Source organism: Lithobates pipiens, unplaced genomic scaffold (assembly GCF_037356315.1).
Source record: "Lithobates pipiens isolate NorthernLeopardFrog02 unplaced genomic scaffold, aLitPip1_a1.2 Scaffold_18, whole genome shotgun sequence".
NCBI lineage: Eukaryota > Metazoa > Chordata > Amphibia > Anura > Ranidae > Lithobates > Lithobates pipiens.
Genome location: NW_027507758.1, coordinates 481,589,158 through 481,612,773, shown reverse-complemented (window position 1 = coordinate 481,612,773; position 23,616 = coordinate 481,589,158). Strand labels below are relative to the sequence as shown.

The following is a 23,616-nucleotide window of genomic DNA, read 5'->3' as shown; positions in this document are numbered from 1 at the left end:
TTTTGGCTCCGGTTTTGGTGTTGCTACAGGCAACGTGGGATCGCGATTGTGGGATATCTAGACAATCTCCTCCTGAGAACATCTTCCACCTCAGAGTTAGAGGAGGATTTAGCGATCACCATGCAGACTCTGCGAGAATTTGAGTGGCTGTTCAACCTAAAGAACTCGGTGACTGTACCGACTCAGCGTTTGGAGTACCTAGGCTTGCTTCTAGACTCCGTGGAAGCAAGAGTTTTTCTCCCTTAAGACAAGCCGCAGACTCTCAGATTCAGATCCGTGGTAAGACTGCTGAGGAACCGCAGGTGGTCGTCGCTTCACTTTTGCATGCGAGTCCTGGGACTCATGGTGGCCTCCTTTGAGGCTGTACCATTTGCCCAGTTCCACACCAGAGTCCTGCAGAAGGAGATCTTGTCTAAATGGAACAAAGCTCAGTTTTCCCTGGATCGTCAGATTCAGATGAGCCAATCAGTCAGAGAATCACTGATCTGGTGGCTGAGGTCCCCAGTGATTCACGCCGGAAAGTCGTTCCTACCTCTAAAGTGGACAGTGATCACAACGGACACCAGCCTTTTTGGCTGGGGTGGAGTAATGGGTTCAGTCGGCTCAGGGCCTCTGGTCGATGAAAGAATCTGAGTTGCCGATCAATCTGCTCGAACTGAGAGTGATCAGGCTGTTCCTCTCCACATGGTCAATGAGACTGCAAGGATGGCCGATCAGGATCCAGTCAGACAATGCCACTGCATCACCAAGGGGGGACAAGAGCTCAGCCGTGGCACTGGGGGTCGCTCTCATACTTCGGTGGGCAGAGCGACATGTACCGGTTTTGTCAGCCATTTACATTCCCGGAGTGGAGAACTGGCAGGCGGATTATCTGAGTCGCCAGATGCTGGACCCAGGAGAATGGGCATTGCATCCGGAGGTATTCAGTTTGCTGTGCCTGAGGTGGGGCACACCAGATGTGAATCTTCTGGCCTCCTGTCTCAATCAGAGGGTGCCAAGATTTGTGTCCAGGACAAGAGATCCGTGGGCGGACGCATCAGAAGCGCTGGTGGCAGGGGCGTGGCCTGACCATGGAGGAGTGAAGACGTGTGTCTCCTCAGCTCCGTCTCACCGCCGCATGTTAACAGCGCACGGAGGGTGAATCTGTCCCCATCCTCACACGGAGATGTCCCACAAGCACCGGGCGTCATCCCAGCACTCACGGGTGGATCGCTCGCGGCAAGCACAGCTGGACAATTTCTTCCCGGGGCAGGAGGAGAAGGGCCGGGAGGCCTCCAAAATGGCGCCGGCCGGCAAGGCCCTGAAAGCTGGCAAGGCAGCGCCATCCACGGCCACAAAGTCGCACCGGAGGGATGCCTCGCCGATACCTTCTCCGCAGTCGGTGAGTGATTCGGCCCCCCCGACCTCCCCACGGTCCCCCGGGTTGCTGCCAGAAACCCCTGACGAACCGGACCCCCTGGCTGATGCGGACATCAGGCGCCATATTCTGTCCCTCCCCACCAAAGCTGACCTGGAGCGCTTTGCAGATAGAGTGGAGAAGGCGTTTAAGGAGGACATTGCACAGCTTAAGGCAGACACAGCACACCTGGGGGGTAGGATGGAGTCCCTGGAGCAGAGATTTGAGGAGGCTCTCCCTGCTATAACTATGCTGCAGGACCAATGTGATGTACAAGGCCGCCAGATTGAGGCCCTGCTTTGCCAGTTAGACGACGCCGAGAACCGCAGTCGCAGAGCTAACATTAGGATTCGGGGCCTACCTGAGGCCACGGGAGCTAGGGACATTGTTCCTACCCTGGAGGGTGTTTTTAAGGAGATCCTAGGCTTACCTGCTACGGCTACTGTGGAAATTGACCGTGCACATAGGGCCTTGAAACCCCCATCTCAAGATGTGAACAATCCCAGAGACATTATCTGTAAGCTACATAAGTATACGCTGAAAGATCGAATAATGCAGAAAATGAGAGGGAAACCCTATTTTGATTTTGATGGTGCACACCTGGCTTTTTACCAGGACATCTCAAGGCGCACTCTTATGCAACGCAGGGCCTTGCGCCCACTCCTGCTGGCTATTCAAGAGGCTGGACTGCCATACCGCTGGGGGTTTCCCTTTGCCCTACAAGTTACCAGGGACGGTAAGACCGTGACTCTCCGCACTAAAGATGACCTCCCACATTTTTTGGCTGCTTTGGAGCTGGAACAGGTAGACTTCCCGGACTGGAGGAACCCTTCGGACTTTGCAGCTTTTAGATTACCGACACCGCAACCGTGGCTGCCCGCTAGAAGTCAGAACCGCAGACGACGCCATAGGAGACAATCCAGGGATCCTTCCACGGACACTGCTGCCCTGGGTCCCTGAGGGTATCAAACCTTTCTCCCAAGGACAGGCTCCTGTGATCTGAAGAACTCAGGGTTGACTTGACCTGACTTACTTGGAACTCCCCACGGCACCCTGTGCTGGTTCAGGTTTTTGGTTCACACTGGCAGTTAATACAATTTGTTTTGTGTTTTTTTTCTCTCTTTTTAAAGGCCATAAAAATTTTGTTTTCTTTATTTCTATGGTTCTGCCGTGGGGACCCTGTGAACTGTTAATCAGAACTGTTACTCATTGCTGATTCATGTGTTTTTCCCCTCCTCTATCGCACTAAGTCAGATGCGGTGGGCGGAGATGGGGACCTACTTCCCTCTTTGTTATGGGATTCCACGTACCCCCAGTAGGCTGCCCGTTTTTTTCTTTTTTTTTCTTCTGTACGGGCTTAGATCCTGATGGGGATCTGGAGTTGTGGCTCGGGCCCCACCCCCCCTTTGGGGGGGTGGGGACCTCGCCACAGCTTTTAGTTTTTTTCTACCTCTAGCCGGCCTCGGCCGCTATGTTTTATCAGTTGTACCTTGTATATCTTTAACATATATGTTTTTTCTTCCCCTTTTTCTTCCCCTCTCTTCTCTTGACTGCCCTCCTCTTTTTGACTCTTCTCTTAGTAGGTCTGCTCTGATGCTCAGCCGTCTGCACCGGGCGCACCACCACTTTGCGAGCATGTCCCTGCCTGGACTTTTGGAATGGCTACATTGCGGGTAAGGACTTACAATGTTAGAGGCCTATGCTCCCCTCATAAGCGTAGTAAGCTCTGGGGGGAACTGAAGCGGCTGAGGTCGCAGGTGGTTTTCCTTCAGGAGACTCACTTTACACATCAGTCGTCCCCTAAATTGCCCACCCATCTCTTCAACCAATGGTTTCTCAGCAACTCTCCCTTAGCTAAATCGCGCGGTACAGCCATCAGCATACATAAGTCCTGCCCCTTCCAACCTTCTGCTCACAGGGTTGACCCCCAGGGCAGGTATGTTTTCTTGAAGGGCACTATAGCTGGACAACTCTATACGTTCGCGACACTTTATGCCCCTAACGCTGACCAACTTACTTTTATTGACCGTACCTTGGACCGTCTAGCGGAGTTTAGGGAAGGTTTTCTAATTGTAGGAGGAGACCTTAACGTAAGCCCTGACCCCCAACTTGACACATCCCATGCGAGACCCTCTCATTCCTATAAATTCCTTAAACATTACCGCAAGACTTTGCAATCCCATTTTCTCTCGGACAGCTGGCGGACACTGCACCCCTCTGGTAGGGACTATAGTTATTATTCCACGGTACATGATGTATACACACGGATTGACCACATCTACGTTGACCGTAATATCCTGGAACTCCTTCAGTCCGCGACCATAGACGTTATTTCCATCTCAGACCATGCTCCAGTGACGGTGGCCTTTGCCCTGCCCATGGTTCAGCAGAGGGCCTGGACATGGCGGCTTAACGATAATCTATTGGATGATGGCATAGCGGTGAAGGAGGTCACGGATACGCTGACTAATTACTTTAAGGAGAATACACCGGCTGAGATAGGTGAAGGGGTTATATGGGAAGCTCATAAGGCAGTAGTTAGGGGGGCATTAATCTCTCAGGGGTCTAGGCTTAAAAAAGCTCGTCAGGCGGATTTTACGCGGGTGTATACTGCCCTTCAGAAAGCTGAACTTGCTCATAAGACTAATGGGAGTCCGGAGGCTCTGTTGGCCCTGACGGAGCTACGGGAATTATTTTTGCGGTTATTAGACCGCCAAGCCCGCAAACAATTTCGCTTCTTGGCTCATAAGTATTATGAACACGGGAATAAGTGCGGTCGGATGCTAGCTCGTGCCCTCCGTAAACGCCAGGCCCAGACCTATATTCACAAATTACACGATTCGGCAGGGGTTCCGGTTGTCCAATCCTCTAAAATAGCGGCCGGGTTCCGTGACTATTACACAACATTATATAACTTAGACTCTACAACCTCCCCCGCGACCCGAGTGGATAGACTCAAGGCGACCCGTGCCTACCTGGCGGCGGCTGATCTGCCGAAGCTTACTGAAGAACAATCCGCTGCCCTGGAACTCCCAATTACGGTGGAGGAGATTGGGGCCACGGTGGAGTCCTTGCCCAACGGTAAGAGTCCTGGTCCGGACGGATTTACTAAGGTTTACTATAAAACCTTCCTGCCCCAGCTACAGGCTCCCATGTGTGCCTACTTTAATGCTATCGCTGGGGGCAGTGCCATCCCCCCGGAAGCCCTTCTGGCGCATATTACTGTGCTGCCGAAGGAGGGCAAGGACCCCACCGTCCCCCAGAGCTACCGCCCTATTTCCCTTCTTAATTTGGACATAAAGATCCTGACGAAAATTCTAGCAAATAGGCTGAAGCTCCTTATTCCTGGCCTGGTCCACCCGGACCAGACAGGCTTTGTTGCTGGGAGGGAAGCCAGGGATAACTCCCTTCGAGCGGTCCATCTTATTCACTGGGCCCGCTCCCGCCCGGTCCCGCATCCATATATTGTGCTGTCTACGGACGCTGAAAAAGCCTTTGACCGCATAGACTGGTCCTACCTAACAGAGGTACTTCACTCCATACAACTGGGCCAGCGGATGTTGACGACAATCGCAGCTCTATATTCCACACCGTGTGCTCAGGTCAAAGTGAATGGGATTCTGTCGGCCCGGTTCCCCATTAGAAACGGCACGAGGCAGGGGTGTCCTCTTTCACCCATCTTGTTTGCCCTGGTGTTGGAGCCGTTTCTCCGCACGGTGCGGGCTAGCCCTGATATTAAGGGCCTCCAAGTTGGCAACACAGAACACAAACTCTCGGCTTATGCTGATGATGTGTTGTTTCACCTTACGGACCCCCTGCTCTCTCTGCCAAACCTGATGAGGGAACTGAAACTTTTTGGGTCATTGTCTAATTTTAAGATACATTTTTCAAAGTCGGAAATACTCCCTATCCACTTAGCCCCGCATCTTATAACATCCCTCAAGGCAGCTTTTCCCTTCGTTTGGACGACGTCTTCCCTGCGATACTTGGGAGTGCATTTAACGAACCGCTACGATACCCTGTACTCAGCTAATTACCCACCCTTACTGGATGCGATTAAAAGAGATCTTTTACAATGGACGGGGACGGCGTTTACATGGTTTGGGCGGGTGAGTGTCATAAAGATGAATGTTCTACCCCGTGTACTTTTCTATTTACAGATGCTTCCGATCCCCTTGCCCAAACACTTCTTTGACCGCTTGAGTAGTATGATGTCTCGCTTTATATGGAACGACCGTAAACCTAGAATAGCATTACGGATACTGCGTCGTTCAAAGAGGTGGGGTGGACTGGGTGTCCCCGACGTCAGACAGTACTATCAAGCGGTGGCCCTCCAGAAGATTCTAGACTGGCATTTCCATTCTCGAACTAAACTTTGGGTCCCTTTAGAGAAGTTTCTGGCGGGTAGGAACTTGGCTTACGCGCCCTGGCTGCCCCGGGTATATAGGGGCCTGGCGGAGACGACCTCCCCTCTGACGACCCATGTGTTCTCAGTTTGGGACAGGCTCAATGCGACACTTAAGCTGGCCCCCCCTATGTCCCCGGTGGCCCCATTGGGTGGTTTCCTATGGTTCCCGCCGGGAGAACAGATGGGTTTCTTTGGGAATTGGGCTGATGATGGGAACGCTAGTTGCAGGCAATTCTTGAGGGATGGTGGACTTATGCCGTATGAGGCCCTGCCCGTCGGTAGCTGTGGCTCCCGAATGAACTTCTGGAGATACCGACAACTACACCACTTTTTTCAGACACATGGTAACACTATTAGGGATCCCCGGACCCTTACCCCGTTTGAGCGCATCTTTCTTGCAGAGGAGCCGACTCCACACCTGGTTTCTGAGTTATACCGGCTGTTGGACTCGGCCAGCTCCCAGACTACTCCTGCTTATATTAGACGGTGGGAGACTGACTTGGGGATGACGTTCACGGAGACGCAGTTAGCACACCTTTATTCCCTCACCCATTCGTCCTCTAGAGACTCCAAGGTTCAGGAGACCAACTTTAAGTTATTAGCACGCTGGTACCGGGTGCCGGCGGACTTGGCTTGTATTTACCCCTCCGTATCGGAGTCCTGTTGGAGGGGATGTGGACAGCGAGGAACTCTAATTCATGTGTGGTGGGAGTGCCCCCTAATTCGTCCCTTCTGGGAAGACATACAGGGTCAAGTGAAGGCTGTGACCGGGATTGAGGTCCCTCTCTCGCCGCTGCACTTCCTTCTGCAGGTGCCCTCGGTCCCGCTTAGGGTTTATAAGAATTCCGTGTTGGCACATTTGCTGAATGCAGCCAGACGCCTGATTCCGTTATATTGGAAGCGGCCTGGAATCCCCACTCGAGAAGAGTGGTGCAGGGGAGTGCATGCGGTGAAAGAGGCGGAGCACTGGGTCGCTACCTGTAAAGGCTTAGAGGACCGTTTCCACGATATCTGGAGACCTTGGTCGATGTATGCGTCGGATCCTAACCATATGCCCTCCAGTTTAGACGTGGCTCTGCTGGAACTGGCAGACCCCACCCTTAGAACTCTTAGACTAGGCGGAGCTCGGGGGGGGACTGGATCTCCTCCTGGAAGCTCTTAGCGAAGGCATAATGCTTGTGAATATTGAAGCTGGGGAGTGGTGTGCCCGGTGCGGAAGGAGCGGACATTTGGTGACTATGCTCAGGTAAATTGACCTACTTTTCCCATTCTCTTCCTGTCCCTATCGTTTTTCCTTTCTACCCCTTGCTGACCTTTTCTTTTTCCCCTTCTCCTTCCTCATCTTTCCACCTTTCTTGGGTCAGAATGTCATGTAGCCTGAACTGCCGAAGCGAGTAGGTGGTGGGCTGGGATCCCTTTGTTGACGCTTGGGATGCCAGGAAGGAATTTCTGGGCTTGGCAGAGGGCGGCGTTCCGGCAGACCCTCTGTGGTGACACCAGCTCCCGGGATGCGCTGGTGGTGGAGGGGGCAGCTGGCGGCTGTTGAGGCCCCCCCCCTCTACCCTAGTGCCGGGACGGTGTCCATTTCTCAGGTCCCTTCCTGCCGGGTTTTGTCCCACTATTGGTTGAGGTACTTGTTTCCTTTTTCACCCTGGCACTTATCGGGGTTTCCCAGCCCACCTGCTATGTATGTATATACCCAAGACATTCTCCTTCTCTTTATGGCTCTAAGACCTTTCTCTTTAAGTCTGTTTAAATGTTCAACTTACATGCTGTTATTCAAGCACTAGAATGGCCTTTTTTTTTATTCAGGCCGATAAGTATTGCACTTCAATGTGATGTTGGACCAGTACTGTTTTTTATGTTTCTGTTTCTGTTATATTGCAATAAATACTGATTACACAAAAAAAAAGAAGCGCTGGTGGCTCCGTGGGATCAGTACCAGCTGATCTATGCCTTTCTTCCACTGAAGCTGTTACCATGTCTGATTTGCAGAGTGGAAGCCGAGTGGATCCCAGTAATACTGGTGGCCCCAGATTGGCCTTAGCGTCCATCGTACGCGGACCTGGTGCGTCTGGTGGCAGACGCTCCCTGACGACTGCCGTTACGAGAGGACCTTTTTGTCTCAAGGTCCGATTCTCCATACTGCTTTACCATCGTGGGCTTTAATGGCATGGCTATTGAGAGCCAGGTGTTGAGGAGCCGGGGTCTGTTGGACTCTGTGATCCCAACTATTTTGAGAGCACGGAAATCTTCTTCTAGGAAGATATATCATCGTACCTGGGTGGCCTGCATCTCCATATGTGAGGAGAAAGGTTGGCATCCGTGCTTTTTTTTCCATATCAAGGATCCTGCTGTTTCTTCAGCAAGGAGTAGACCAGAAATGGGGGTTAAGCACTATTAAAGGGCAAATTTCAACTTTGACTGTCTTTTTTCAGTGACCCCTGGCGTCTCACTCATAGTGAGTACCTTTGTTCAGGGGGTATGTCATGTAGTCCCTCTGGTACGTCCACCGTTACCCCCATGGGATTTGAACCTGGTGTTATCGGCGCTTCAAAAACCGCTGCTTAAAAATATCAGGGTTTTTCCCCTGTTGACTCTTTTTCAGAAAGTGGTCTTTCTAGTGGCCATCACATCAGCCAGGAGGGTCTCGGAACTGGCGGCCTTGTTTTGCAAGTCGCCCTATCTGGTTATACATAGGATAAGGTGGTGTTGCGTTCGCAACCGTCCATTCTACCGAAGGTGGTCGCGGCTTTTCACATTAATGAGGACATGGTGTTACCATCTCTCTGTCCTAGGCCAAAATACCCTAAGGAGGTGGCCCTTCATGCTCTGGGCGTGGTTCGGGCTCTGAAAGTGTATTTGTCTACCACTGCTCCCTTTCGGAAGTCGGAGTCGCTGTTTGTCTCGGTAGCTGGTCCCATCAGCCACCATTTTCAGGTGGGTCAGACAGGTTGTAGTACAAGCCTACACCTTAAAGGGGCAGGTGCCCCTCTTTCCGGTTACGGCCCACTCCACAAGGGCAATCGGAACATCTTGGGCCTTTCCGACACCAAGCGTCTGGTGCCCAGGTGTGTAGGGCAGCGAACTGGTCGTCTGTCCACACGTTTACCGAATTCTACAAGGTAGACGTCAGTGCATCGGCTGATGCTTGTATTTGGCCGCAAAGTTTTGCAGGTGGCTGTATAGTTGCAATTGAATATGCAATATTTTACCTTTTTTCCTGGTTTTTCGATAAAAACACAGTACCTTTAGGTTAATGCACTGTTGCATTACATTCTGCAGTTTTTTGTGAGGTTGTGGGTAGTCACTCCTGTTGAGGGTACCCTGATTTTGCGGTGAATTTCTCCATGCACTGTTCTTTTTTGTGGGTAAAGTTTCACTTGTTCCCACTTGCCACGGTGGATGAAGTGTTTGTGCTGTTTTCCCACCCCTCGTTTGGCACTGCTTGGGGACATCCCAATGGCTAAGAGAGGAGCTGTGTCGGTTGGTGAATATAAGAGAAAATAGGATTTTCTGTACTCACCGTAAAATCCTTTTCTCTGTAATTCACTGACCGACACAGCACCCGCCCCTCCTTTTTCTTTACGTTATACTGCTTGTTGACATACTGAGGTCTGCTAGCAGGCAGGAGATTTGATACCTAAGGGACCGCCCCCATGGGTGGAACTGAAAGTTCTGAGTGTTGTATTAAAACTTTGCCTAGTATTTCTCCTAGAGGTAAGGTATACAACCCAATGGCTAAGAGAGGAGCTGTGTCGGTCGGTGAATTACAGAGAAAAGGATTTTACGGTGAGTCCACTGATCCCCGCTGAGCAGGAGGATGGCAGGTCTGTGCCTGCTCTGCTTATGCATATCCTCTATGGGCGGCGGTCAAATGTAAACGGATCCTAGAGCAAGCACAGCACTATTCAAATGAATGGAGAAAAAAGTGATTGTAAACCTTTCATTTTTATTTATTAAAATAATAAACATGTCATACTTACCAGCTCTGGGCTATGGTTTTGCTTAGAGCAGCCCTGATCCTTCTCTTCTGGGTCTCCCTGCCCAGCGCTCCTGGCTCCCAGCCAAGTGCCTCCATTGGAAGCTACTTCATATGGGGGACTCGTGCATGCTCAATCCTAAGCTGGGTTGTTTGCGTCTATTTAAACACACATTCCGGCTTGACCCCATCCCTCTCTTTCTGCTCACAGGTTTTGACTGCCAGCCGCTGTTCTCAGTCAAGCCTTTAAGACAGGGAAGAGGGGCGAAAGCGCTGCTGCAGACATGCACAGCATTGGACATTGATTATTATTATTATCATACACGATTTATATAGTGCCAACAGTTTGAGCAGCGCTTTACAATGTAGGGGGGGAACAGCACAATTACAGTACAGTTCAGTACAGAAGGGACAGGAGGGCTCAGGTGAGTATTTGGGGGAGCAACTATTAAAAGTTTTCTTTTACCTTAATGAAAAGTAATATTATGGTTTTGCACAGAGCAGCCCCGATCTTCCTCTTCTCCAATCCCCTACAAGTGCTCCTGGATTCTTCCCTCTTTGAGTACCCCCCACAGCAAGCGGCTTGGGGGGGGGGGCTACTTGTGTGTGCTCAATCCTGAGTTGACACACATGATGTGGTACGACCCAGTCCTCTGCTCCCTATTAATGGGTTTGATTGACAGCCAATGGCTCCTGCTGCTCTCTGAGTCCAGTGGGGAAGGAGAGCAGCACTGCTCCTCTCATGTACAGCGCTTGACCAAGATTGGCTCAGGTAAGTATTTAGTGGATGCTGCACCTAAAAGGTTTTGTACCGCAGAGAATGCATTACGTTAAAAATCTTTAGCCTTTAAAACTACTTTAACCACTTGCCTACCAGGCACGAACACCCCCTTCATAACCAAGCCATTTTTCAGCTTTCAGCACTGTCGCACTTTGAATGACAAATGCTGGGTCGTGCTACACTGTACCCAAACAATTCTTGACCATTATTCTTGACCATAGGGTTGTTACGCCACCTTCAGGAGAGGACTAGGCAGAACACATGTACAAAAAAACGGAACTTTCTAGGGGCGGTCCCTTCAGTAACAACCCCCCAGCCTGCTTCCTGCAGCTCCAGTTTTTTTCTGCCTAGTGAAGGAGATGGACCTAGGAACCCTGCCGGACCATCGGTCATGGGATTTTTTTGCAGAAGTTTGCCTTTTGTGCAAGATTAAGATCCTGTGATCTACTATCAACAGCCGGCTGGGTGACAGGCTGGATAGCCTTATCCTTATAGTCTCCCCAGCCCGGTCATCGAGCGTGTGCAGACCATAGCTACGTGCTGGGTCAGCCACGACATGCCCCTCAGGCTCCAGGGGCGGTCCCGTGAGCGCAGCGCTCCGGGGGGCACACATATGACCGGGCTACTGATGTCTAAGTCACAGTGTGCCTTGGCCAGCAGCCACTCCGTACTCTTCGGGAGTGGGTCTGTGATAGAATGTTCCCAGCTCGTCCGGATAGTAAGTACAGCTCTCCCTGCCTCAGTGGGGCTGAGCAGCTGGGCATTCCCTGGGAGGTCGATTCGGGGGTCCCTCTCTTCTCTCCCTGTCCCTATCTCCCTTCCCCCGTGGGGGATGCTGCATAGGCTGCTGAGTGGTGTGTGTGTGCCATATGATAGGGGTCCACTGGGGGGCTCTCACCTTGGGTGGGGGTCTGCTCTGGGTGGCTGTGTCCCTGGGTGGCTGTGTCCCTGGGTGTCTGTTGTCTCCCCACTGGGTGTCTGGAGGTCTGCACATGCTGATCGCCATAGCACTGTTCTGCCGCCATTTTCTCTGTGGTTTTTAACTATCCCTCTCTGTGTACAGTTGTTTGGCATCCATGTTTGGTGGGGACTCAGTGAGAAGCATGGTCAGGAACCATTTTACTGTAGTTTGGCGGCCATTTTCCCTGTGATTATGTCCTTTTATACTGGGTGCCCGGTGGCCATTTTGTTGTAGCCCAGCGTAGTTTTTATGTCCAGTGCTGGTCCCTGAGGCTCAGAACAGCGCGTTTTTTTTCACTTTTTCAGCTAACACAGGACACAGGCACTACTAGCTGAACGGCGCAGAACTCGGTCAGGGTGGTGAGTCCTGAGGTGGGGGACCCTCAGCCTGCAGCAGCTAGGAGGGTGAGACTATACACCTGTCCTATCTGTGGTAGCCCAGCGTGGTTTTTATGCCCAGCGATGGTCCCTGAGGCTCATAACAGTGCATTTTTTTCACTCAGAAACCTGTGAGCTGACACAGGACACAGGCACTACTAGCTGAAGGGTGCAGAACTCGGTCAGGGTGGTGAGTCCTGTGGTGGGGGCCCCTCAGCCTGCAGCAGCTAGGGGGGTGGGACTATACACCTGTCCTAAGTCCCCAACAGGTGGCAGACAGGGTGGGTCAGCATGGCTTCAGAAACTGTTGTTTCTTCCCCCGAACTCCCGGCAATTGCAACCGACTCGTCTGCAAACAGTGTAGTGCCTTTGGACGCTTTGTCAGCGGTTATTGATACATTCGTTGCCAGGATGGAGGCGGTGCGTGGGTGCAAAGGTGGTAAAAAGTAGCCCCTGCCCCCTCCCCCCCCATCCTCAGGGGAGAGCTCTCCGCTGAGACTGGTGGCCCCTGCTCTGTCATTTCAGATGATGCTGACCAGGACCAGTGAGGACAGTGAGGATGAGTCCCTGTCTGGGTCCGCGCGACAAAGCGCTAGTTGGAGCACTTATCACAGCTGTGCATGATACCCTGAAGATTCAGGATACAGCAGATCCCTCTGCTGATGTAGAGGTCCCTTTTGGGTCCCGTAAGCCAGCCCGTGCTCCTAAGGTGTTTCTGTATCTGACTTATTTCGATAAGTTCATATACAAGGAATGGGGTAGACTGCAACAGACCTTTTCGTTCCCAAAAAGTATGGCAGTGCTTTACCCCTTTGAGGAGAGCCTTCTTAAAAAATTGTCGGCTCCTCCGGTTGTGGACCCCCCAGTATCCAGGTTAAATAAAGTAACCACAATCCCGGTAGAGGGGACTCCTGCGTTTAAGGACCCCACAGACAGTAAGGCCGAGGCAGTGGCCGTTCCTTGTTTAGGGTTGTGGGGTCAGCAATGCGACCAGTACTGGCCTCTGCACTCATGTCGCAGACACTGAATGGGCAAAACTTTTGCACTGCGAATTGGGGGAGCAACAGGCTTCTCCTGTCTGCGCAGAACTAGCAGACCAGTTAGTGCAAGGCCTTAAAGAGGGATTCCACTGGAAACAAAAATATTAAAAGCCAGCAGCTATAAATACTGCAGCTGCTGACTTTTAATAAATGGACACTCACCTGTCCCAGGATCCAGCGATGTCGGCAGCCGAGACGATCAATCGATCCGCTCTCGGCTGCTGCCGCTGCCATTTTCGGTGAAGGAATCAGGAAGTTAATCGTTGTGGCTTCACTTCCCAGTTCCCTACTGCGCGTGCCCGAGTCCCGCAGCGCAATGGGAATGGTCCGTGCTGTCTCTGGGACCCGTGTGCCTGTGAGCAAAAGTGCTACTGCATGAAGGTTTGCCCCGCCCGTCTCACGGGTGGGGGGTCGCCTTCGGGAGTTTGCAGCCTGGTGGGCCTCTCGGCTGTCTGACCAATGATTCTGCAAACTGATTTCCTCTGGCTACAAGATAGAATTCTTCTCTTGGCCACTGAACAGATTCTTCCCTTCCAGCATACCCTTACTCCCGGCTCGCCGGGAGGCCCTCATGGGGGTGGTAAGGGACCTGCTAAGTCGCGGGGTGATAGTACCTGTTCCGGAGTCGGAAAGGTTCCAGGGGTTCTACTCCAATCTGTTTGTAGTCCTCAAAAAGGAAGGGGTACATCCAATCTTGGACCTAAAAGCCCTAAACTGCTTTGTGAAAGTACAGAGGTTCAGAATGGAATCAGTTCGCTCTGTAGTCGCTGTACTCCATCAAGGGGACTCCCTGGCATCTTTGGACATCCAAGATGCGTGCCTACACATACCCATATGTCTCCGGCATCAGAGATTTCTGCAATTTGCAGTAGGGGACACTCCCTACCAGTTTGTGGCTCTCCCTTTTGGCTTGGATTCAGCACTCCGAGTCTTTACCAAGGTATTGTCTCCAATTTTGGCGTTGTTGCGACGAAGCAGGATCGCGATCATAGGTTACCTAGACAATCTCCTCCTGAGAGTATCTTCTGCCTCAGAATTAAAGCAGGATGTGGCGATCACCATGCAAACCTTGCAAGATTTTGGGTGGCTGTTAAACCTATAAAAGTCGGTGCTTATACCGACTCAGTGTTTGGAGTACCTAGGTTTACTGTTGGACTCTATGGAATCGTGAGTGTTTCTCCCTTCAGACAAAATGCAGACTTTCAGAGCCACGGTAAAACTATTGATGAACCGCAGGTGGTCGTCGCTACGCTTCTGCATGTGAGTCCTGGGACTCATGGTGACCTCCTTCGAGGCAGTACCGTAAGCCCAGTTTCATACCAGAGTCTTACAGAAGGAGATCTTGATGAAATGGAACAAATCTCTGTTATGCCTAGATCGGCAGATTCGGGTGAGCCAGTCAGTCAGGGACTCCCTGCTCTGGTGGCTGAGGTCCCCGGCGCTTCGGTCCGGGAAGTCGTTCCTACCTCTACATTGGACAGTGATCACAACGGATGCCAGCCTGACCGGCTGGGGTGGAGTACTGGAAGTACAGTCGACCCAGGGCCTCTGGTCGGGGGAGGAATCCAAGTTATCGATCAATGTGCTCGAGCTACTAGCGATCAGGCTATGCCTCTCCACATGGTCGATGAGACTACGAGGGCGTCTGATCAGGATCCAGTCAGACAATGCCACGGTATATGTCAACGGCATATGTCAATCACCAAGGAGGAACAAGAAGCTTGGCTGCAGCACGGGAGGTCGCTCACATCCTTTAGTGGGCAGAGCGACATGTACTGGCCCTATTGGCCATTTACATCCTGGGAGTGGAAATCTGGCAGGCGGACTACCTAAGTTGCCAGATGCTGGACCCAGGAGAATGGAGGCTGCATCCGGAGGTGTTCAGGCTTCTGTGCCTGCGGTGGGGCACACAAGACGTGGATCTCCTGGCCTCCCGTCTCAATCGGAAGGTGCCGAGATTCGTATCCAGGTCAAGAGATTTTTCGGCAGACGCATCAGACGCGCTGGTGGCTCCGTGGGGTCAGTATTGACTGATCTACGCCTTTCCTCCGTTAAAGCTACTGCCACGTCTGCTCCGCAGAGGGGAGACCGAGGGGATTCCAGTAATTCTGATTGCCCCAGATTGGCCTCGTGCCCCTGGTATGCCAACCTAGTATGCCTGGTTGCGGATGCTCCTTGGCGACTACCGATGCGAGAAGACCTTCTGTCTCAAGGTCCTATTCTCCGGCCTGTTTACCATCGCTGGTTTTAACAGCATGGCTGTTGAGAGCCAGGTGCTAAGGAACCAGGGCCTATCGGACTCGGTGATTGTTGAGAGCACGGAAATCTTCTTCTCGGAAGATATATCATCGTACCTGGAAGGCATACATCTCTATATGTGAGGAGAAAAGATGGCGTCCGCTCACCTATTCGGTTTCCAGGATCCTGCTGTTTCTGCAGCGAGGAGTAGACCAGAAATTGGCTTTAAGCACCATTAAAGGACAAATATCAGCCTTGGCTGTATTTTTTCAGTGACCCCCTGGCATCTCACTCTCTAATGAGCACTTTTGTTCAGGGGGTCCAACATGTAGTTCCTCCGGTGCGTCCACCCCCCTGGGATCTAAACCTGGAGTTTTCGGCACTTCAGAAACCGCCGTTTGAGAACATCAGGGAAATTCCCTTGTTAACTCTTTCCCAGAAAGTGTTTTTTCTAGCGGCCATTACATCGGCCAGGAGGGTTTCGGAACTGGCGGCCTTGTCTTTCCAATTGCCTTATCTGGTTATCCATAAGGATAAGGTGGTGTTGCGTCCGCAACCTTCTTTTCTGCTGAAGGGGGTTTTGGCGTTCCACATCAATGAAGACATTTTGTTACCACCTCCGTGTCCTAAATTGACACATCCTAAGGAGGTGGCCCTTCGTTCCTTGGACGTGGTCTGGGCTCTAAGGGTGTATTTGTCTGCCACAGCTCCCTTTTATAAGTCAGACTCTTTGTTCGTTTTGGTAGCTGGTCCAAAAAAAAGGAATGGCGGTCTTGTCGGCCACCATTTCTAGGTGGATCAGACAGATTGGGGTCCAGGCCTATGCCTTGAAGGGGCAGGTGTCCCCCTTTCCTGTCATGGCCCACTTGGTCGTCCGTTCACACCTTTACCAAATTCTACAAAGTGGATGTAAGCGCATCGGCTGATGCTTGTTTTGGCCACAAAGTTTTGCAGGCGGCCGTGTAATGTTGCAATTGCACTTATTTTTTTCTGTTTTTTTAAAAGAAAATACAGTTACCTTTGAGTATTATGCACTGTTGCATTGTTGGCCGCAAGTTCTGATGTGGCTAGATAAGGTGGTGACTCCCCTGTTAGAGAGCACTTGTGGTCGTGGGTGAAGTTTTTTTATTCTGGTTCTGGTCGTGGGTGAAGTTTTTGTTTATGCTGTTTTATGCTGTTTCCCACCCCTCCTTATGACACTGCTTGGGGACGTCCCTATGGTCAAGAATAAGGAGCTGTGTCAGTCAGTGAATGAAAGAGAAAATAGGATTTTTGTACTCACCGTAAAATCCTTTTCTCTGAAGTTCACTGACTGACACAGCACCCTCCCCTCCTATTGATTTCCGTTATACTGTTTGTTGACCTACTGAAGCTGCAGGAAGCAGGCTGGGGGGTTGTTACTGAAGGGACCGCCCCTTGGGCGTAACTATAAAATTCTGTTTTTTGTACATGTGTAACATGTTCTGCCTAGTCCTCTCCTGAAGGTGGCGTAACAACCCTATGGTCAAGAATAAGGAGCTGTGTCAGTCAGTGAACTTCAGAGAAAAGGATTTTACAGTACAAAAATCCTATTTTTAGTTTTTTTTTTGTCAGTAAATTTTGTAACTAAGTAATTTTTAGCCTTAACTTATGTGCGCTGATGAGGCGGCACCGATGGGCACTGATGAGGAGGCACTAATGTGCCGCACTGATGGGCACTGTTAGGTGGCACTGATGGGCACTAATAGGCAGCAGCGGCGGGCACTGATAGGCATGGATAGACACTGATGGGCATTGATGGGTAGCACTGATTGCCAGCACAGACTGGCATGGCTAATGGGCACTGATTTGTGGTATTGTGGGCACTGATTGCTGCCACTGGTGGGCACTGATCATTGGAATTATTGGGCACTGTATGCTGGCATTGGTGGGCACTGTGTTTTAGTGCTTTTTTTCTATATTGTAATCAGGGCACTGATGATCAGTGCCCTGATTACTTCCCTAGCTGTCCCCCTGTGAGGAGATGCAACTGATTGGGCAGATTACCGGCATCTCCATGTTTACATGTGACTGTGTTTTCGATCACATGGTTAAAGAGCCGTGGATTTGAACTAGCGACCTTATTTCTGCTAGGTGAAAGTGCTAACCACTACACCACTGTGCTGCCCTCAGAACAAAGGTTTAAACAAATAAATATAGTATACCTTCCTATCCATTTACTAATGCTAGCAGCATAAGCATTAAAATAAGGTGTTAAACACAAAACCAAAAATGTAATATATTGCAGCTTACCAATCATTAGATGTGATGGCTGCATTTGTTTTCTTTTATTTAGTCTTTTTTCCCTCTGTTTTCACCTGGTGATCTGGCCAGTAACACACCTCCTGTATTAGAGTGCCTCCACTCTGGAGGAATAAGAAAAGGAGGCACCTTTGGACAACAGCGGTGTCAATCTTGGGGTAGGGGAGTGTTACATGAACTAACTGTCAGAAACCATGAATCAGACTGAGACAGAAGTACAGTTAAATCACACTTGTGAACAAGAACGGATAGTTAGACAACCCAAAACGTCAGGGAGCCAGAGATGAGCATAGTAGAACAGCAAGCAGGATCTGGAGCCAGAAGGAATGTCAGCCAAGCAAGTCTTTAACAGGAACACAGGAGAGTATCTCTAGAGATGTGACCAAGGCGAAAGCAGAGATCATCTGGACTGGACGGCTTAAGTAGGCAGGACTGATGAGCAGGCTATAATCAACAGGTGAGTCACTGTGGAGAGATGGGAGCTGGCAATTAGCCGACAGCTGAGGAGCCAGCTTTGAGAAGGAAGGGCTGAGCCCAGCCCTGACACTAACCGATTTAACTACACTTAAAGTGATTGTAACATCTCACAGCCACTGTGCCCATCGATTGCCGCCATTGTGCCCATCGATTGCTGACATTGTGCCCATAAAACGCTCCCACTGTGCCATCAAATGCTGCCACTGTGCCCATCAAATGCCACTGTGCCCATCAAATGCTCCCATTGTGCCATTAAATGCTACCACTGTGCCAACAAATGCTGCAACTGTGCCCATCAAGTGCTGCCACTGTGCCCATCAAATTCTCCCTATGGCTCTAATCAGGTGCAAAAACACCCCTGCCGCTGTAATTCAGGTGCCATGGGACCAAAAAGAGGCTGGGCGCCTGAATAGGGGGTGGAAGCAGCTGCCGTAGATAGATTCATGCATTTCATGAATTTATGTATTGGTGATAGAGGGGTGGCTGAAGAGAAGGGGTGGCTGGCGTGCGCCCTAATGGATGCACCGCCACTGATGTGCAGTGGTTTTGCACAAGGCAGCCCGGATTCTCCTCTTCTCTGGTCCCTCTTCGCTGCTCCTGCCCCCCCCCCGTCGAGTGCTCCACAGCAAGCTGCTTGCTATGGGGGTATCCGTGCCCAGATGCAGCTCCGTGTGTCCATTCAGACATGGAGCTGCCACTTGGCCCCGCCCCCTCTATCCCCTGATTGGCTAACTGACTTTGATTTAATATAAAAAATATTGCGCTATACACATAAATAAACACTGGCAGCCAGCACTACAATCTTAACAAAAATTGTGTGACTGAATAAAGTGAAAAGCAACGCTAAGAATCAAATGTTGAGTATTGACATATCAATATACCGTGATATTCAAAATAAATAGTGATCAGCATATACAAAAAACTCTGATATCGTGTACAGATGACCAGACGTTCCGGCAAACTAGGTCCGAAGAGATTAGTCCGTCGGACAATCCGATCGTGTGTGGGCTAGTCCGATTGTTTTTTGTAAAATAAATCTGACGGACCTAGAAATAGAACATGTTTCAAATCTATCCGACGGACTCAATTCCGACGGACTAAAATCAGAAAACCTGTTCTGGACTGGCTATTGAAATTGCTTGTTTAGTTCCATTTACATCATCACGGTCAAACCCAACGGGCTTTCGAAAGGACTTAGTCCGTTCGTGTGTAGCCGAGTCCATTCGTTCGGAAAGTCTGTCGGAACTCCGCCGAAAGTCAGTCGGAAAGACCATCGGACCTAGTCTGCCGGAAAGTCCGGTCGTGTGTACGTGGCCTAACACTATCATCTGATTGATAGTGTCTCTAAATAAAGTGCACTGTGCAAATTGTAAATCAACATTGGTAGTATAGTAGTCCCATTGGCGATTAAAACATTAATCCATTAGTATATATTGATGGGAAAGAATCCAGTAGTGCAGGGCTAAAGGAGGCACCGCTGTGTGTGCATCCACCACCCAAGATTAAATACGCTTACCAGAAGGTAGCATCAATCAGGCCTGTGATATCAAAGCTCTGGATAGCGAGTGGTGCAATTCCTCCTCCTCAGCTGAGCCACCTCAGGCAACCTCGTCCCGGCATGTGAGAATATGGATCAGGGTGGCAATGTGCCAGATGGTAAAAAACCTTCTTCCACCACAGAACCATTTGGTAGGTTTATAGTTAACTGTATCCATAAAAAACAACATAAAGCCTCCACATAGTGAAAAACCATATGATTACGGGTTTATTTTGAATAAAAAGGCTTTACATATATTCCAAGATCTATTGCATCAAGTAAAAAAATCTCCTCTGTGATCACAAAAGCATAAAATTCAAAAAGGCGCAATGGCATGGAAAGGATTAATCAAACCCAACACGTTTCGCCTACAAAGACTTCAGCTGGAGTATGAGTCTATTGCCATGCACTGCGCAATAATATGTACTCAATAATCAATAATATTTAAACCAACCTGTATACAACATAATGACATGTGGCCATATTCAGCATGTGTGTTCCAAGCCTCAATGTGGCCACCAATGATGATAGGTGCTAAACTACAGCAAGGCTTGGATAGAGTCAAGCTCCAGATGTCACTTAACTGCACAGCCACACACAACATGGTATACGGCGTGTGTTCCAAGCTTCAATGTGGCCACCAATGATGATAGGTGCTAAACCACAGTGAAGGCCTGGATGGAGCCAAGCCTCAATGTGACCACCAACAATTGTAGGTGCTAAACCACAGTGGATTCACTATATGGACCACTTATGTATTTATACATGGTGATCATATACTCCTTAATCTCCTTTTCTCAAGAGAGAATAAATTCAGTTCCTCTAATCTTTCCTCATAGCTGGGCTCCTCCATGCCTCTATCGGTTTGGTTGCCCTTCTCTGCACTTTCTCCAGTTCCCCAATATCCTTTTTGTGAACTGGCGCCCAAAACGGAACTGCATATTCCAGATGAGGCCTTATTATATCTATATATAGATAAAAATGATATCTATATCTCTCTGGAGGAGTCCATACCTCTCCTAATACAAGAGAGAATTTTGCTTGCTTTGGAAACCTCAGCTTGGCATTGCATGCTATTATTTAACGTCTTATCTACCAGAACACCCAGATCTTTCTCCACCATTGATTCCCCCCAGTTGTACTCCCCCTAGTATGTATGATGCATGCATATTCTTAACCCCCTAAGTACATAACTTTATTAAACCTCATTTGCCAGATAGTTGCCCAATTAAACGGTGCATTAAAGAGGAAGTAAACCCTGATGAGTTTACTTCCTCTTTCATTCCCTGTAAAGGCAAAGCATAATGGACTACTATGCATCGCATAGTAGTCCATTATGTGTCACTTACCTGACACAGGAGCCAGCGAAGTCTTGGTGGGTCTCCGTGGGTCTCGTAGATAGCAGTGCCCGTCTTCGAGCAAATATCTCCTAAACCGTATAGGTTTGGGAGATATTTCTTGGACCTACAGGTAAGCCTTAATCTAGGCTTACCTGTAGGTCAAAGTGGTTTGTAAGGGTTTACAACCACTTTAAGGTCAGCTTGTAAGTTGAAAACATCCTGTAAGAATGTTATTCCACTGTAGGGATGAGCTCAGGCATGTTCACATGGTCCACGTGCAGAGGCTGCCAGAAAGTCGGCGCAGCGCTGCACTAATCGCAGGCAGTGAGACATTGTCCTGATGTGGGGCTGCAGAGATCAAGCAATGTCTCACTGCCTTAAAAGTATAATTTCAGTCTTTGCAGATGACACCAAGCTATGCAGTAGAATAGGGATGAGCTCAGGCGTGTTCACATGGTCCACGTCCTGGCGGGCTGAGCAGGTGGACCATGCGAACATGCCTGAGCTCATCCCTATTCCACTGCATAGCTTGGTGTCATCTGCAAAGACTGAAATTATACTTTTAATCCCAGACCCTATATAATTTATAAATATATTAAAAAGTAAGGGTCCCAACACTGAACCTTGGGGTACACCACTGATAACCCTAGAAAATTCAGAGTAATGCTGCCCATACACTATACGAAAAATTGGCCGAACCCATTTTCGGAAAAACTAACATTCGGCCACGAGCATAAAACGATAGTGCCATCATGTAATGACCGATAAATCATTCAGTGGATATAAGTGAATGCATTTTTTTTTTTAAATATACCTAGTGCAGACAGTTCGGACGGGAAACACATTAACCTTTCAATTTATCATTCGTTCGGCAGAAAATTTCCAATCCTGTCCTTTGTTTTTTCAGCTCAAAAACGTCCCAACGATTATAGATTTTGTGCCCGTTAACTGACTGAAAAATGAACGAACTGTCTAAATGACTGAATTTCCGATGTTTTTTTGTATAGTGTATGGCCAGTATTAGAATCATTAACCACTACTCTACTATGGTCCTTTAGCCAATTACAAACTGATTTTTCCAAGCCTGTAGACTTAAACCTGCACCTTATTTTTCATTGTCAAAATATCAGTTTATTGTGAAAGATAAGCATGGTACAGAGATACAACCGGGTGTGAGGTGGTACATAATAAAGGCAAAAAAAACAAAAATGTATATTCAAACTGATAACAGTAGCATTGCATCAATAATAGTTATGCTAGTTTCCTTGCCACTAAAATCTTTAGTTATCAAGTGCAGGGCAGATAATGTAGATTGTTGAGAGATATTGAGCTAAGTCTAATGCCCTGTACACACAGTCGGACTTTCCGACAGAAAATGTGCGATCCAATCGCGTTGTCGGAAAATCCGATCGTGTGTGGGCTCCATCGGACCTTTTCCGTCTGAATTTCCGGCACACAAAGTTTGAGAGCTGGATCAAAAATTTTCCGACAACAAAATCCGATCGTTTAAATTCCGATTGTGTGTAGACAATTCTGATGGACAAAGTGCCACGCATGCTCAGAATAAATTATGAGACGAAAGCTATTGGCTACTGTCCCGTCTATAGTCCCGCTGTATGTGTTCTATGTCACCACGTTCAGAGCGATCATATTTTCCGACCAACGGATTTTGTTGTCGGAAAGTTTGACTGCGTGTACAGGGCAGGACTATAATGTACCAAGAGCGGACCTTACTATACCCTTACAGCCATGTGTGGGGAACTGTGTCAAAGACTTTTGCAAAATCCAAGTATACCACATCCACAGCCACCCCTCGGTTCAAGGTACCTCCTCATAGAAATAAATCAGATTTGTCTGACAACTTCTGTCTTTCATCAATGCGTGCCGTCTGTTGCTTAAAATATTTTTTCCAGCTACATTAACTGTAAAAACGTTATTCTAAAAGGAAAAAAAACTGTTTGCTATAACTGCTTGTAAAGTATTAGCTGGAGTTTAGCTTCAAATTGTTAGTGTATCTAAATCTGCTAGTCTATCTAACACTCCCCTTCCCCCAGATTGACAATGTGCCCCCTGTGCTCCTTCATTCACAGGAGGGGCTCCAAATTTTATTAACCACACACACACATACTTTATATAAAATTGTATATTCTGCAGAGAAAGCCTTGTTATTGAAAAAAAAAAACAACATGCTATCAATTACTCACTTATATCTATGTATCTCATATATTTATCATTTTATTTCCAGAAAATACAACAAATACAAAATATTGAAAAGAAATGGTTATTCTTCGAAAGGTATGACTATTCTTTACTCACTTTTCACGAAAGCAAATGTGGCCTTTCAAAGCCTTTAAAACCAATCCAACTTTTAAAATACTCATGTTTGGTATATAGTTCTTGTTCAGATTTCTTTTTAGGCAATATTTTATAGATTTTTTTCCCCCCCATCTTCCCTAACGTGTGCTTGTGTGGTTAGGTCATACAAGCTGCCATTACTGATCCTTTCTTCTTAAAAATGCTAGTTGCTTGGCTTTGAGTTTAATCTCATGGCTTTAGGCTGCATTCCCACTAGTGTGACACAAAAGTCACGCAATTTTGAGTGCGACTTTCATGCGACTTTACACTCCCTGGCACTCAAGTCACAAGAAAGTTGCATGAAAGTTGTGCAGGAATCTTTTCCAATCCGCTGTGACTTTAGGTCGCATAGGTGGGAGCAGGTACCATTGAAATAAATGGGCGGCAACTTGTCATGCGACTTTATGTCCAAAGAGAAAAGGGATACCTGTTCTCAAAGCCCAA

General features: G+C 48.9%; 1 protein-coding gene across 2 annotated transcripts in view; it reads left to right on the top strand.

Moving 5' to 3' along the window:
* The window catches only part of MYO7B (myosin VIIB), a 523,403-nt gene that overhangs the window by 43,222 nt on the left and 456,565 nt on the right, over nt 1-23,616 (top strand). For both annotated transcript variants that reach the window (XM_077488413.1, XM_077488412.1), the window contains exon 2: nt 23,063-23,112. In XM_077488413.1, coding sequence (XP_077344539.1) covers nt 23,095-23,112 — 18 coding nt within the window. In that variant the 5' untranslated portion in view covers nt 23,063-23,094. The remainder of the gene's footprint in view (nt 1-23,062; nt 23,113-23,616) is intronic.